Below are 17320 nucleotides of genomic sequence, written 5' to 3' on the forward strand. Positions count from 1 at the left end.
CAGTTACCACCAAATTCCACCACCTCTAAAGCTCACTCATCCAAATGTTATAACTAGTGGTGCTTCTTCAGTAATTGAAGGTTGCGTTTCGAGAGGTCGGGGTCGATCAGCTCCAGGTGTTGTTGATTTGTGAGGAGGCATGCTGGTTTTTTCCACAGTTCTCCCCATCATATCCCAGTTTTACGTGATTGTGTTACAGCAGATACACATCTGAGATAATCACTTGATGAGCTGAAGAAATGCACTTGATAAGGTTGAATTTGATGACAAACAGAGCTTGAGGTTAATTGTTGAGGGACCAGGCTGCAAGGTGGTTAGCACCGTCGCCTCTTAGCTAGAAGGTCCCTGGATCGTGTCCCGGTGAGGACACCCGGGATCTTTCTGTGTGGAGTTTGCATGTTCTCCCCGTACAGCGTGGGTTCTCTTTGGGTTCTCCTACAGTCCAAAAACATGTCAATTGGTGATTCTAAATTGTCTGACTGGTGACCTGTCCAGGGTGTCTCCTGCCTTCACCCTCAGCTGGGATATACTCCAGCCCCCCACGACCCTAGTGAGGATTAAGCGGTGTATTATAGATAATGGGGATGGATGTTTAGGGACCCTATATTTCAGCATTTGTCCAGTTATCAACATATATTTTTTTCTTTTTGTTTTTTAAAACTGATTCATGATAAAAACTCATTCATTTATTCACGTCTTACTCTCTGTCTGCAGTTTCCTCTCTCTGGCACTGAGCAGTGCCCCGCCCACACTGCTCTCTGATTGGTTATATGTGACGTCTAATAGCCTATTAACACTGACGGATACATTTTGAAAAGTCCTCTTTTAATTAACTTGTGTAAAACATCAACGATAACAACAACAAAAAAAGGCATTTCAAAAAAGTTTTGCATTTTTCGGAGTCTCTTTAAATTTCAAGCCCAATATTTTTTATTTATTGCAATTTATTTTCTGCAAAAGTGTATTGTGTTATTTATTAACTATCAATCCCTAAATATAAGGCATCAGACAATCAGCATCAGTACTGGTGTTGAAAAAAATATATCAGACAACCCCTTATGTTGTTTATTTTAGTTATTGCAATACTAGCACCTCCGTTGATGTTAATAGTATTAATGCACCATGACATTATACAAGGCTTTTAAACTTCTCTATTGATGTTCGAAAGGTAATGCTAAATGTTAATACTAAACCTTCCTTTTTGGTTTGACAAAAATTTTACTAAACCATCATTAATGCGCATTTTACAGCCCATGACATCAGGATTGAGCAACATGAGAATAGACTGTACATTCCCCATCAGACAATACACATTTGTCAGTCATCATACAGAACACTGTGCTTCACAAGGTGCCTGTTCTTTTAATATCTGTAGTTGTATCGAGCTGCAGCCTTTTTCACAACAGACAATGTGGATCATCCAAGTAGGAAAAGCACAGGTGTAACTGATAACACAGATTTGAAGCATCAGCGTTGTGCCAGAATGCACAACACCAGAGCTCTGAGATCAAAGCAGCTAAAAGGCATTCAGCCGTGATTCATTTTAGTGTTTACACTTGTGCTTTCACTGCTGTGACATGTCAGACTGTCTTTTGTGAGAAATGCCTGGTAGATCATGTTGGAGGAGAGCCCTGTGAGGGAGTGATGACCTGTCCGGGGTCTCGTCCAAAGTCAGCTGGAAGAGGCTCCAGCCCCTACAACCCTCTACAGGACAAAGCAGGTATAGCAAATGGATGGGTGGGTGGATGTTGGAGGTGGATTTTATTTATATAGCCCAATATCACAAATCACAGCATCTGACACTCTGTCCTTAGAGCTCAGATTCAAGTGAGGAAAAATCTTCCTCCAAAACACATTTAATGGTGGAAAAAAAAATGGAAACCTCAGGCGACACAACACAGGTAGGATCCCTTTTCCAGGCAGACATGAATAGATGTTGTGTGTACAAAACAGACCACAACAGCAAAATATATGGAAAACGAGGATGTGGAATTAGAAATGGTCATAAACACAGTTCTCTATGTACACGTCAGATTCATGACAGTATTGGTTGTTTTACATCAGTCCCATGCAGTATGTGGAATAAACAAAAGCAGCCATCATCTGGAGAGTTTTTTCTCAAAATGTTCTATATTTAAATAAAACAGTGATATCAAACATCATCAGCTGTGATTTAGAGATTCATGAATGTAATCCAGCTTTACTTTTCTTTGCTTTGTTTTGATTGCATGCATTTCCCTGTAGAAGACTTTATTCTTTGGTTAATGATCAGAAAATGATGTGTTCTGCAGCACTGGTTAAAATTCAACTGTAACTGATTGATAACAACGTCACAGATACGTGAATGTTTGACGAGGCTGCTGCTACGATCACCTGCAGGCTAGTTTTCTCAATTTCAGCACAAAGACAAAGAACCTTGTGAATCTCATTTTAAGTTCTGTCAAGAACTTGATGAAAATGAGATAAGAACAGATTATTAATTCCTAAATTGAGGCAGCCCCCTTGGACTACTGAGACGGAGCTTTTTGTCAGTGTGCTGGTCCAGCTCAGGGGTCCCTTTGTTCCAGCTGCCACAGCAGATTTGGGCGTCTGTACGGAGGCCTGTCAGAAACAGGCTTATCTCTTGGGGGCCTCCCAGCACAAAGACCCATTTAGATGCTCACAGAGAGTGAAATCTTCATTATATACTTCTTGAAAGAGAAACAGACCTCTGGTCTTTAAGAAAATTAATTGGAGACAAGTATTTTGTTTGCTTGCGATAGAAGCTCCAAAACAAAGGATAAAGGGCATTTTGTACAGTGAACCCTTTTATTATGTTTGATATGAAGTGAGGAGGGCAGTATCAACATTTGGCTGGCTCGCGCTGAGTATTTACTACAAAATTAGCCGTAAACATTGTGACAGAGCTGTGAAGGACAGCTAATGTCCATCACCACTAGTTTGTCTTAATTACATAGTTCTCTCAGTTTTTTTCTTTTTCCTAAATCCTCTAATTAAGTTACATGAGAAGACTAAACAGTACGTGAAATAAAGAAAGCATAGTATCAATATAAAGCTTTTCATTCGTCCATTTATCTCTCTATCATTTACCCAGCCATCCGTCCATCCACCTATCCATCCATCTGCTGGCCTTTCCCAGCCATGCCTGTAGTAAGAGTGTCAGTATATCTGCCATGGCGTCCTGCTGATGTGTATTGTGATAGGGCTGAATACTGCAGCTACCAATATGGCCTGCACCAATACTGGATTAGCCACAGTGGATTAGCTGGCTGCCCTCCTGCTGCTTATTCAAATATTGTTTCACGTATTGTCATCATTGGGGCAGAGCTGTGGCCCACTAGCCTGCAAGCTACAGAATATTCTCAAAGAAAACCAGAAAAAATGTCTTTTGCTTCCATTTCCCAACAAAAGCGTTTGATTTCATCTTTCAGCGTACGTGGAATTCGGACCACTGAGGGTCGGGAGGAATTGTCGATGGGTTCGGAGAGCATCTGTGGCCCTGGAAGAGGGGGAACAAGGACGATGGAAAGATGATGGAAAGCAAAACCCAACTAAGGCCAAAAACAGGCATGAAAGCGTGCCTTGATCTTTGATACATGGTGTTCTTCTTTTTTTCTCCTCTCTCCCTTTCTCTCTTTCACCCTCACACATACACTTGGGAGTCAAGGCAATTGATGTGCTGCCTTTGATGGCAAAGAGAGGCCTATATTAACAGCCAAAAGACCATGATGAAAGGGCCGAGAAAAAGAAGGGAAATGGGTAGAAAATGTGTTATTAGAAAGAATGGCAACTCATGATAAATACTTGGGATGGAGTGATGGTAACCAGACATCGGGGCGTTCGGGGTTTGATGGTTTAACGGCAGCGGAGGAAAGGCTGAGGTAGACGGAGAGCTTACCGTGCTAGCCTGGCGGTACTGATGGCTGAGGTTGGCTTGGTGGTTCCAGTGCGTCATGCTGGTGGTCATCCTGTTAGAATAAGGGAAGCGAATGCGCTCGCTGCGTGGCCCGGGTTCCTCCTGGTGATTCGGAGGTCTGGACGCCAGTGGACGTCCCATTGCAGAAGCCGTCGCCATCTTTGTCCCGTTGTTGTCTTGGATATCCTCTCCTGCGTCTTCATCCCTCCCTCTCCCCTTTGATCATGCCTCCCTCCCTTGCTCTCTGCCGTATGACATCATCACGCAGCGGTATCGACAAGCATCAAAGAACCTCTGGGCAGGACTGTGTATCTGTCGGTCTGTGCATTTGAAAGGGGTGTAAATATGGAGCATAAAGAAGTGCTGTAACCCCCCCTCGCTCCTCGCATCCACTGCTCTGCTCTCCCTGCAGATGGATGGTTTATTAGGCCAATACAAAACTATACACACACACATGCACACACCCACACCACCCATCTCTCAGACGGGTGTATCCCAAGGCCCCCTGCTGTGCCTGTAGCGTTTGATGATGTGTTTAACAGCTTCATTCATTCCCCGAGCTCGCCGCTTTTCTTTCCACGTTCACTTCATCCTTCTTATCCATCTCTCCAAGCTGTTGCAGCAAACACAAACGTGCTCTTGGTCAACTTTGCGGCTAAATGACAACACTCGTCATTGTGGCGTCGCCCCTCCTTCTTCCCACTTTGACTCTCATCCCCTGCTCTTTCTCTCTTACCTCTTACAGCTGGTCAGTACCATTTCCAATCCTGTTAAAGTTGTATGTCCTCTTAAGGAGCCCTTCTGTCTGTCTGTCATCTGCCTGAAAATCACATATACATGTTTCACTGTCGCACTCGCAATCCTCTGTGGCAGCTGCTATCCAGTCCAATAAGGTCTTCCTCCACAAAACACACATTATTAGCAACAGAATGAGTCGCATTTGTTCAACACTGATGTAGCAGCAAACGGAGTGAAGCCAAGCAGCTTTTTATTGCCGTCAACATGTCTGTGACATACAGTAGACCGCATTTACATAACAGTGACTGTACGGCTGTGCAAAGCCGAGCAGTGGTAACTCTAACTAAAGAAACAGTGAAGTCCAGAAAAAAAACACATCTCACCTTCACAGTTTCAGGCGGGAAAACGTGCTGTGTGACAGAAAGAAAAGTTAGAATTCCATAATTTTATGCTATTTTAGTTCAATTTAACTTTACTAGCAGTTACTGCTACTCTGGTTTGGCTAGTTCTCTTTTAACCAAAGTAGTTATGCTGCTTTTCTCCTGGTACATTAGGAACATTTTTTATTATTTCAAATTTATGTGAAATGTAAAACACAATGACCAACATGTCAGGAAGTTAAATTTGACTTCTGAATTACAAATGCCTTTTAAAACATTTTTTTATTTAACTAATTGTAACTATCCTCCAAGCTAGCTTTCAGTGTTAACCGACTAGCACTACTTTAGCTGGTTAGCTCTCTTTTTAGCTTTCATTTGTGGTTACTGTTAGTTTATTCATATTTACATTTAGTTTTAATGCAAATGTGGGTTAGTATTTTGAAATAGTGAAGTTAAAAATCTTTGTCCTCACTAAATTTGGACAAAAAACTGTCTTTAGCTACCTTGTTTTTCCATGTTTACACCTGTGAGGTTACTTTTGTTATTTTTGTTTATCATGCAAATAATTAGGGCTGCAGTGGTTAGCACTGTTGCCTCACAACAAGTGTCCCGGTGAGGACACCCGGGATCTTTCTGTGTGGAGTTTGCATGTTCTCCCCGTACAGCATTCGAGTTCTTCTTCCCACACAGTCCAAAAACATGTTGAGGTTAACTGGTGATTCTAAATTGTCCGTAGGTGTGAATGTGAGTGTGCTTGGTTGTCTGTCTCTAAGTGTAGCCCTGTGATAGACTGGTGACCTGTCCAGGGTGTCCTCTGCCTTCACCCTGATTCAACTGGGATAGACTCCAGCCCCCTGTGACCCTAGTGATGATTATGTGGTGTATAGATAATGGATGGATGCAAATAATTGATTGACTTTGCAATCAAAAATAGATTCACAGCAAAATTATAGACACCACAGTCAAAGAGTGTTATTTGCAAGTAAAACAAATTTGTTACCAGAATAAAAGTTTTGCTTACTGTTGAGCTAAATTTGGTGGTGGAGTCCTCCGCTGAAAGATGGGAGACGTGTCTGCGTTGGCCAGGATCAATCAGAACGACAGCCTGGCAACCGCCGCACTTAGTGCACAAGAGAAGAAGTCCATAGAAAAGGCAGAGCTGAGGTCTGTTCAAGAAAACCGCTTTAACAAACTGACTCTGACCCTGAACTCTGACCCTGAGATGGGAAACTCTGAGTTTTCACATCGTGTCTTTCATTTTGTAGCGTAGGTCATGTAGGTTGCAAACAAAACTTCTGGACTCACAGTTTGATCATGAATTTATTTTACTTGAAATAAAAACTTTTTTTGAATGCAGTGTCCATAGATTTGCTGTCCAATCTTTTTTTATTTTTTTATTGCAGACCTTTTCTTTGATTGCACTGTGGGGAAACAGGAGGAACTCCACACATACTTAGCATTTGTGTACAAATCTTTTCACTGACACATGTTTTATTTAAAGCTATCTCTCTAACTGCATTGTTGTTACACATGGTTTATCAACTATATAAAGCTGATTATGGCATCCAATAATGTGTATTATCTATCTCTTTACTGCTCTCAGGTAAATGAAAGGTTCCTAATGATTCTTCAGAAAGCTCTCTGGTTCTTCAAAGGGCCACAAGTTTTTCATTTTTATTGGAGTTATTTGGTGGCAGGTAATAGCATAGAATTAGAGCTGAAACTAGTGACTAATTTCACTTCTGATGAATGTTTGGTCTATAAAAACACTGGAAAACAGCCAGAAATGTCTATCTCAGTTTACTAAATCATAAGCTGGGATCTTGTAGTAACTTGATCTGTTTGACCAACAGTTCAAAACCAAAAATAATGAATGTGTTTTCATAAAGACCCCCAAATGCTTCAAATTCTTACATTTGACTTTAAAAAAAACAAAACAACAAAAAAAACCTACTTAGATGATTACCGAGTCCTTTTATCAAACCAGATCAGTCCACAAAGAACTTCTTTCAACAACTCCTTGCTAAAAGATTCTTTTGAAACTAAAAATGGTTCTTATTATCACTGTAAGGAACCATTTTGGTTCTAGTTAGTACCTTAATTTTTATGACTGTGCTAGTTAGAATGATATATTGCAAACAACAGAAGCTGCCAAAGTAGTTAAAGCAACCTAATACAAACCAATAACACTACAGCATTGTGTAATAAACCTGAAACAACACGCTGGTACACGATCCTGTTTTAACGCGACTCTTGTGAAAAGCTGATGATGTGACTGAAGATGTACGAGCAAAGTAGACAACAGTGCGCCATATGCTGGGTTCCGTCTGTGATAGACTAAAAGCAAGGTCTCATTAGTGAAAGAGGGCCTTGATCCACTTCCTCTTAAGCACCGATTATTGTGAGGAGAAAAAAAAAAAAGAACGAGAAGTAATTAAAGCTTTTTAGAGTCACACAGCTGATGTCCAAGTCCTGCCTCCTCTCCATAATCTGCTGTTCTTCTATTTTTCCCAGGTTTCTATTCACATCTTCACTCTGCCTGCCGCCCTGCTGCCTCTCTGCCCCCACACAGCCTCCCCTGTCTAACTAATTGTCAAGGTTCTTGTTAGCATTATGCTTAAATGCGTCTCTCTGCAGCAAAAGCCACCCAGTGATATGGAAAGTACCCTCAGCAAGGATTATACTGCTGATGAGAACTAAATGTCAGCGTGTGTGTGTGTGTGTGTGTGTGGAAGGTAGTAGCTGCTCCTAAATGTTTTGTTCAGTCATGCTTTCTCCATCTTGTCTCCTCAACTCAACAAACTGTTTCTCGGCTTTTCCTACTAAAACAGTCATTTACATTCAAACAGCAACTTCATCCCAGGTATTAAGAAAACTAATTTCCCAACATTAATAGACCCCTTAAAAATGCCCACTTATTTCCTCCACAAATTACTTCTCCCCCATAATCCTAATCAACTAAATCCGTCTGCTGATTGCTCCCGTTCTGCGGAGACAAATGCGGATGTTTGGAATCAATATGAGCACTCTTGGCCTACCTGTAGGATTGTTGGGGTAACGGCTAATGGCAGCGAGCTGACAGGCTGTAGAGGCTTGATAAGCATTTCTCATTATTGAACCCCATTCACACAGTCGACTGCTGCACGCGTACGACACACGCAATCTCTCCGAGAAATAGATGTCCTCCAAAACATATTGGAATCATTGCAACAATAGATAGAAATAAATAAAAAAAAACATTTGTGTGTGCATCTATTAACTATGCATGTGTGTGAGTGTGACAAAACAGAAGGCGTCTGGAGAAGCTGTAAACTGACACATACCTAGAGGGCATGGACAAAATAACAAACAAAAGCCTTTATTATACAATAGCACTGCAGTAGAATACCAGTTTGGCAAGGATCCTAATTGCTTTTTCTTGCAGAGGACATGTGGGCCCAACTCAGTGGTCATTTTTTTTGTGGCTGCAGTGTGTTGTCAAGTAAATACCACATTTAGTGTCTTCCGGTGAGTGTTGCTTGTGATGGATGCAGCAGAAAGTTGTCGGCCTCCTGTAGATCACGATTAAAAATGCAGACACGAGGTAGCTTAGCTTTAAGTGGGCTGACAAGCATGAATGCAGCAAGTGGTAGAGGAATATTGGAAATAGTTTTACCTTCTCTCTGACCTAAGGACTTTTTCTCTGCAGAGCATTTTCACGTTAAAACATGAACAATGGCTCTGTTTTACTTATTTCAGTGTGGAATTTAGCCATTATTACATTTATTATTTACTTCCTGCCAAAACGCCTTACTTAACTAAGAAAAAAAATCTTATAAAGTTAGAATTAAAGTGACTGGGGTTGTCCTTTTAAGAGTGAGAAGAAGAATTGGTAATGCACTCTTCTGGTACAGTGGTTCCCAGCGTCGAGTTTGAGACCCCTCCAGAGCATCGCAAGATAAAAGCAACGAAAATTAAACAATATCATTGGTTTTGTGGATAGAATCAATGTTAAGATTGAATGTTCTGCCAGGTTTAATTTAAAGCTTTTCTACTTTTACAATTGCATTGTGGCAGACTGGCTATTTAATGTGACAGACAAAATAATCTCAACTCCTTGTCCACTCTGTGTTGTGGAGCTTTCAGTCCTATGACAAAATCCTCATCAGCAGTCATGGAACACGTAGTTTCTTGAAACAGCTGCTTCCTGTGGCTGATAGCGTTCACTACTTAGGGAGTAAATGGTCCATATGGTGGGTTCTTATGCAGATTACCAAACATTTGGCGCTCTTGTGAGCATTAACAGCAGGACAGTGTATGTGGGAATGAGTCCAAGTAAATTACAGAGCCCTCGTTCACTGTAGGAAACCATGTGCAACTGTGTGGCCCACTGATGGGTTTAAGAGAGTTCTTTTCAGCACGCTCTTGTTGGTTTGGGTGTTTTTGTGTTATTATTTTGGACAATACGAAAAATATTGAGCATATCAGATTTATCCTCGACTGTGGCTCGGTCCTGTCTGGCTGATATCAGTCCAAATACTCGACTGGTGAATTATTAAAGGGCCCATATTGTCCTTTTGGCAAATTTATGATTCGTATGTTCCAATAGGGTGTCTTTCTTTTTTTTTCTTTTTAGCTCAGCATACCAGAGAGATGGTTCATTTCATTATGACTGTATGACTTCTGGTTCTAGCCTTGTTCTAACAGGCTGTTTCATTGTCTACAGCTTTAAATGCAGATGAGGTGCTGCTGTCTATGCTGATCCTTTACAATCATCCATCCATCCATTATCTATACACCGCTTCATCCTCACTAGGGTCGCAGGGGGCTGGAGCCTATCACAGCTGACTCAGGGTGAAGGCAGGAGACACCCTGGACAGGTCACCAGTCTATCTCAGGGCTACACAGAGACAGACAACCAAGCACACTCACGTTCACACCTATGGACAATTTAGAATCACCAATTAACCTCAACATGTTTTTGGACTTGTGGGAGGAAGCCGGAGAACCCAGAGAGAACCCACGCAGAAAGATCCTAGCTGTCCTCACCGGGATGTGAACCGGCGACCTTCGTGCTGCGAGGCAACTATGCTAACCACCATTCCACCTTGCAGCCCATTTACAATCATATTACATGGAAATATTGTAGAATTCCAACACAGCCAGTGTTTTTAACTCATGTGTTTGGTGAATTTTTCAGACAACGCTGTGACAGGACTGCTAGTTAACACGGGGTCTTAATGTGTTTCAGTCTCTGTTTCATTCTCATTACGTTGTCTGACAACAGAAACAGAAAAACATGTGAGAACAGTTTCATTAGTCATTCAGCTGTATCAAAATGCAGTGAGCATAGAGAGGTTAGGTTTAGGTTGCACCGAAGCACAAGTGGAAACACAGTAACCCACACAGTCCTTGTTTTCCGGTTTCACGTCAGTCTTAAAGTTTCCACTCTACCTGAAGGTCTCTTAGCATCAGTTTCCACAAAGTTCTGAAACTTCAGTACGTGTTCGGCTTCACCAGAAAATGTCACAGGACTAAAAAAAAAAAAATTTGTTCTTGCATTGTTTTTTCAGCATAGTCTCCTCAATGCATTGACCAACAGATATTAAAAAAAAAAAAATTTGTTCTTGCATTGTTTTTTCAGCATAGTCTCCTCAATGCATTGACCAACAGATATTTAAGCTTCATCATCCCTTCCTGTAGAAGGTCACATCTAGAGGCTCCAGATACTCCTAAACAGCATGCATGAGTTCATCATCATCACTTTGGAAATGGCAAGTAGGATTTTACTTTGGAAGCAGAAGTCAGATGGAGCCAGGTTGGGTAAGTAAGGTGCAAGAGTTCAAAGCTGCCTGATGCTGTGTGGACGGACGAAACATCTTAGAGCAACAGTACCCAGCTCGAACCATTCATCCCCTTTTTTCTTTGATTGCTTCAAACATTTGAGTTATATAAGGCCCTATAGTATACATTTATGGCACAAAAAAGGGGTTATGCTCCTTGTTTCCGGGTGAAGCAGAGTACCATTGTGTGATCAAAGCTTTGTTAGCCACATTAGTTAAACAGTTGCTAATTTCCCCATTGTTGTGAGGACGCCGCCATTAAAAAAACCAAAGAAACGCACATGAGGCCTTCAGATTCTCAGACATGAGGAATGTGTAAGGACTTCAGTAGTGACATTTTGGAGTTAGCAGAAGCAGCTCTCATAATTAAATAAAGCTCTGTGTGTGTGTGTGTGCGTGTGTGTGTGTGTGTTCGAGGCCTCAAGATTCCACATTTCATTCAGCTGATAAATCCATATGGTAAAATCAGATTTAGGGTCAGCATTGAGACATTTTTCTCTGTCATTGCAGCCATCTATCAACCAAATGCATTTTGGAATTTTGTCTCTTTATATGGTTACGATGCTGTGCTCACATTTCGAAACCAAATTTTCCAGGGCTGGAGTGACAATTTCATCTACGTTAGTAAATAAAAGTTGACCTGAAGTCCTTGACGGGCTCTGAAGCTCAACAATTTCAGCTTGAGCTCATCCATTCTGCTCCGAGAGAGTGAAGGCTACAGTTGCGAGGGGGTTGAGGCCATTGTTCAGTTAAAGTGAGACAAATGAGACCCCGGAGAGCACTACTTAGCCACTCATAAAGGTCAGATATGGAGCCACACCAATGGATGCTAATCCTGACCCTGGGGACTGTGTGCACATGCGCCCGTGGATGTAATTGTTTCACAGGCCTGTGACATTTAAACCTGAATGAGCGAACAATCCTGGGTGGCTGAGCAGTGTGTACGTGCTTGTACGCCTTTGGCTGGAAACCAGTGGGCTTTAGTGCCCACAGAGGTTTAATTAGACATGGCTTTGGGGGCAATTAAAACATCAGAGTCTATTTTTTCAAGTTGACAACACCATTTGGCAACTACTGTAAATATTCTCTTGATTTTGATTATGCGGTTGCTGGCTAAACATTTAAAACTGTCAGCTTACAGGGAATGATTGTAATGCAGGGAACAGGAAATTTTAACAACCTTCCGGTGCTATTAATTGCAGTTTTTTGGAAAACAAACAAACAAAAAAACAACACTTACTAATAATAACAATTTGGAAAAAATGCTTTCCCATCTATGGAGAATGATGCTATTAGATCTGCATTTCACCTGACAGCAGGCATATCATTACGAGGCGTCGTTGTACATTAGCCATTATGTAGGCTAGTTACACACAGTAATTGGTATTGTACTAATAACACACTGGCAGGCTGCAAGCATCCAATCCTTCCCCTCCACAGTGGAACTACGAGCCTGTCAGCAGGTCTCACTGACTGGGGCACCTGAGAGCCAGTGGAAATGCAATTTGTGAGTTTTAGCTGAATACGGTGGAGATAATGACTGGCAGGTCACAGCAACAGTTCAACCCAAGTGTAATGAGCAGAAAAAGAATTCACAAATCAGTTAATGCATGCGAGTGTGTACGTGACGGAGATAGAGAACACCGACTGGAGGGTTTGTTTTTTTTTTTATCAGGATTAATTAGCAACACCACACTGACTTCACTTATGCTTGCTTTAGAGACGTTTCTCTCAAATTTTCAGCTTTGACGAGTCCACCCACAAATCTCTAAACAAAGCCACGATCTCCTGCTAATATCTTAAAAAGACAAACCATAAAACAGTTTGTGACCTTTAGAGGAAGGCTCGGTCGATGCCGAGGACAGACCCAGGATAATTCAACAGAAATATGAGCACATATTCTGGTATGAACCTGTAACGTGAACTGATGCAAAAACTCTGGAAAAAAAAAAAAAAAAAAAGCCACTGATGCAAGATCTTTTGCAAACACTGGGAAAACTAAACAAACACGGAACAGAAAGCAGTGCTCATATTTTTGCAGCATGGCTCCAAAGATGGCATCTTTTTGTTTGATTCGCATCTTTTGAGTCAGACTGAAAAATCTCAACAAATATTGAACGTTGGATTTTCAGGAAATTTAGTCGACATGCTCACGTCTCCTTCAGACTGCATCTAATCCTTTGACTTTTCATCATCATCACGTCAAAATTTTAGATTGTCTTATACTTTTATGCTTGAACAGCTACAAAACTAATGACATTCCCATTAGCCTCAGCTGCTCTTTGTGTGCAAATCCTAGTGTGCTATGAGGTCAAATAAGATGGTGAACGTAGGAAACGTTATACCTGTAAACACAAACATGTCAGCTTGGTCACTGCATGAATTAACTTCATAGCAAAGTCTTGTCTCTACGTCGTTACTCCACTTCAGTTATTTAAAATATCTCCTAAAAAGAAACCATCCCAGAAAATTCTCTTCACACAGAAAAACCCACAAAACTCCAAAATATATTATGACAAATTTTATTGAGGCATATTATCGCTCAAAAAACACAAAAACTAATCAACTCACCAGAGACCGGTGCAGTTTCTTGGCATCACAGGTTCAACTGTTCCTGTTAAATGACTTTTCTGTCCGATACGTGTAAAATAATTACATCCGTCATGACATATATTACAGCATGATCTGTAAATGAGTGTGTTTTAAACCAGTATGAAAGCCTATACTGTTCACGGTTACAAACAAGACATTTAGAGACGACAGAAAATGTAGATGATGCAGCTAAAACAAAGGCAGGATTTTATCGATATTAAAGATTTTGTAGGAAATTGTTCATCCGTGGGAAGAATCCATTGTGTAGTTTTTCCCAACGATTCTCATGGCTCTGCAAAATGAGGTATTAACTCCATCTTGTGGAGTAAAGAAAGAATCGCCAAACAAGAGTCAAAACATTTTACACCCCACAGGTGTGACGTAGCATACAGATGTCTATGCTGTATTTATGTCATCTTTGATCATCCTTTACCTTTGCTTTAACCTCGTTTCCCTCCTCTACTTTCCTCTTGTTGTGCCAATAAATCACTACAACACAAAACACCACTGAATAAGTAAAGAACATGAGGGGAATCAGTCAAACACGCAGGTAGTTTTAATTCAGGGACTAGCTTAGGAAACGACAGTTACAAAAGCCAGACGGTTATTAAATGCGACACCCCTGTTAACCTGAGCAAAATTCCTCTTTCTTCGAGTAAAAATGTCCAAAATGAAACGACACAAAAAGCAAATTTAAAAAACTGTCAGCGGTTGGCAAAGTTGTGTTGTTGATATGTAATGTTAATCCAAAACCACTGTTCTCTGAAATAGACAGCTCAGTTTATGAATATTAAAAAACATTAAATTATATTAGGGATCATTGTTGACTTTTGCAAACATCATTACTTTGATAAAATTATGTTTTCAGTCCATGTAACACAAAAGCACTATAATATAAAGCAACTCAAGACGATGACTCACCAGCCGCCCGTGTGGTTTCTGTAAATGTGAGCTTTTATTCCCCCCCACCTTCACCGTTATCAGCCTCCTCCTTGTCCCGTGCCACGTTTTTGTCCTCGTCTTCTTTCTTCGCTTCTTTGTCCGTCTCCCCTGCATCGGGCTTCTCCTCCTGCTCGGCCGTCTTCGAATCTGTTTTTGCTGCGGTCACATCCGGCTTGGGCGCGTCTTCTTTCACGACTTCCTGAACGTTGTACTTTCTATACAGCGTATAGTCTTTCACCACACTGATGCAACACACAGCCTTGATGACCTCCACGATGATCGTCAGTTCGGGGTTTGTCAAATCCACTTTGTTTTTAGGGTTCAGCTTCCCCACAAGACCTGCAGTGGCCACAATCAAAAGGGCAAGTCAGCTTTCCTCAGCGGCAGTGCAGCAAACATGAAATACATGAATGTAACAGACCTGCAATAGATTTGATGATTTCGTCCCTCTTGTTGTGGCTGCTGTTGCGAGCCTTGAAAGCGATCTGGTAGGTAGCACAGTTTGGGGTTTTGAACCAAGGCTCCAGGAATGTGGTCAGATATTTCACCATGTCTTCCTGGAAGGCCTTGCATGTTCCAGTTACCTGGAGGAGATGAACACAGGGATCAGGCACTGTGGAGGACAGCGTGGTAACTTAAGTCTTTATACTTGTGGCACAAAACATTTAGACATGATGCAGAGCTAAAAGTGGTTTGGATTCTAACCGTCTTACTTAGCAAACCCACTCTGTAGAACACAGTGGTCTGGCTGCACCCTCTGGCTTGTTTATATTTCTTTAAACCAATCAAAATAAACTTAGACTGAGCGAACCAAAGGATGCGGCTTCTGTGTTCCCTAAAAATAGTGACAGGGTGAATTGTTCTGGTGGAACACTTTCATGCAGGAAGACGAGCACTGTCATTAAAATAGACAATCAATCAAAAAAAATAAAAAAGTAACCTAGCCGGGCTGCTTTACTGCATGATTCAAACCCTGAAATTCTCGGTGTGACAGATTGCTAAGAGAATATCAAATAATGTCTCATTTTAAAAACAAAACACAGATGAGCTACGACAATGACAGAAGAACTGAAAAACATCATGTCACAATGCAGCGTTCTGGCTTTGGTTCTGGCTGTCATGTGGATGTTACAGACAGATGATGTGAGACACTACAGGACTCCCCTTACACCCCTTTTCCACCAAGAAGAACCAGGTGCTAGGGCCAGTGCTTAGTTGGTTCCAATCTAAGAACTGGTTGCTTCTCCATCGGCAAGGAACCAAGTTAGAGCCACGCCATGCGTCACTGCATACGTAGCCGTTTACCGAACAACACTCGTGCCATACTGAAGTCCACAACAGGGCTCCAGACTAACTTTTTTACCGGTGCGACCAACTTTCTCATTTGGGCGCACTTCTCACCTAGTCACAGGCAAAACATACGACTTGCTGAACATTTTCTTATTGATAGACTCTACAATTTACCGATGTTCCCTGAACGCCCCACATAGCAGGCTGCTGTAGCTGCTGTTGGTGGCTGCGGTGCTCAGATCGGTGTGCGACTAAAAATGACTGAAAAGAGTAAACTAGGGCGTTCTAATGTCAGATTTGTCCAAGATTAAACAGAGTGATTTTTTCTCATGCAGTTTTTTCTATGAGTGGAATAAGCAGCGCATGTAGGTGTGCTCCGTTTTTCACGAGAAGACCGCATTTCAAAGCATAAATACAGAAGTTATAAAAGTACTGTTTTCCACCACTGTGGTGCTGCTGGCGGGACACAATTGTACCGGATTTCAGCGCGCAACAGTTTGTGTAAAACTTCCGTGTGTCCCTGGACTCATTCCAGTACATCAGTGATTGGAACAGGGACGTCCTGGTGAAAAGCGACAGGAATCACCGCTTGTGTGTCCCATACATTCATCGGTCTCGGTGGTCACGATAACCTCGCCCCCACCTCCTGATGTACTCGTTTCTTAGCTCTGGCCCAGCAAAAAGTTGGTGCTTGCTAAGCAGCAATTTTGAGAGCCTGGAGCTGGTGCTTAGGTGGTGGAAACACAAAGAACTGGTGCCAAGTCAGGCACTAGTACGGAACTAGCATTGGAACCGGTTTGGTGGAAAAGGGGTATTAGAGGTCCCTTGTCTATGGGTTGATGGGTCACAGAGGGACCTACACAATTTTGTATAGCTGGTTTTAATGTTTGATGGTATAGATACTTTAATTCCAGTCATTTAAATGCTTGGCTAAATAACCCCCTTCTACTTGTTCTACAATAACATCTTTTTATGCTGCACCTATTGAATCACTTGCACCACATCAAACACAGTCAGATTGACTGAAGTGATTTAACTTCTCACCGGCAGCATTCGGAGGATCACGCGTGACTTCTTCTTCTTGGTCGTGTGGAGATCAGACAGGATGTGATGAACCAGTTTGTCAGATTCTTGGACAGAAAAAAAACAAAAGACACAAATTGTAACTACAAGAGCACTAAAAGGCGAAAAAAAACACACACACAGTTTGATGTGAAAGCTCTTACCCAGGTTTTGAGTTCTGATGAAGATGACGTTGTTTGCTCCGCTGTCGAGAGCCTGGAAGCGTCTCTCCTGTTTAGCTCCAGATGCTTGCAGCTGTGCCACTTCTTTCTTCAGCGCAACATCAACATCTTCTTCTTCAGCCTCCTCTTCGTCACTGCTGCTCCCAGGATTCTCTTGGAGCTGTGATAGAGAGTGTCACAAGGTTTATTTTTTCTTGTTTTGTCAAACTATCCATCCAGAAACGAGAGGAATTTGACAAATACAGTATACAAAACAGAGAAAAGCAGCACGTCCTCACATTTCAGAAAGTAAAAACAGCAAATATTTGGCATTTCTGCTTTAAAAAGTATATATCTAGTGTACATATAATAATGTGGGCTGCAAGGTGGATCAGTGGTTAGCACTGTTGCCTCGCA

General features: G+C 41.6%; 1 protein-coding gene across 1 annotated transcript in view; it reads right to left on the minus strand.

Annotated features, from left to right (window-relative positions):
- Positions 1 to 13362: 13362 nt before the first annotated feature.
- thumpd1 (THUMP domain containing 1) overlaps positions 13363 to 17320 on the minus strand; it is a 6229-nt gene continuing 2271 nt past the window's right edge. Inside the window, exons 2-5 of the mRNA XM_008293892.1 lie at positions 16907 to 17084; positions 16725 to 16810; positions 14812 to 14974; positions 13363 to 14729 (exon numbers count right to left, since the gene is read on the minus strand). Coding sequence (XP_008292114.1) covers positions 14404 to 14729; positions 14812 to 14974; positions 16725 to 16810; positions 16907 to 17084 — 753 coding nt within the window. The 3' untranslated portion in view covers positions 13363 to 14403. The remainder of the gene's footprint in view (positions 14730 to 14811; positions 14975 to 16724; positions 16811 to 16906; positions 17085 to 17320) is intronic.

Source organism: Stegastes partitus, unplaced genomic scaffold (assembly GCF_000690725.1).
Source record: "Stegastes partitus isolate 25-593 unplaced genomic scaffold, Stegastes_partitus-1.0.2 Scaffold920, whole genome shotgun sequence".
Lineage (NCBI taxonomy): Eukaryota > Metazoa > Chordata > Actinopteri > Pomacentridae > Stegastes > Stegastes partitus.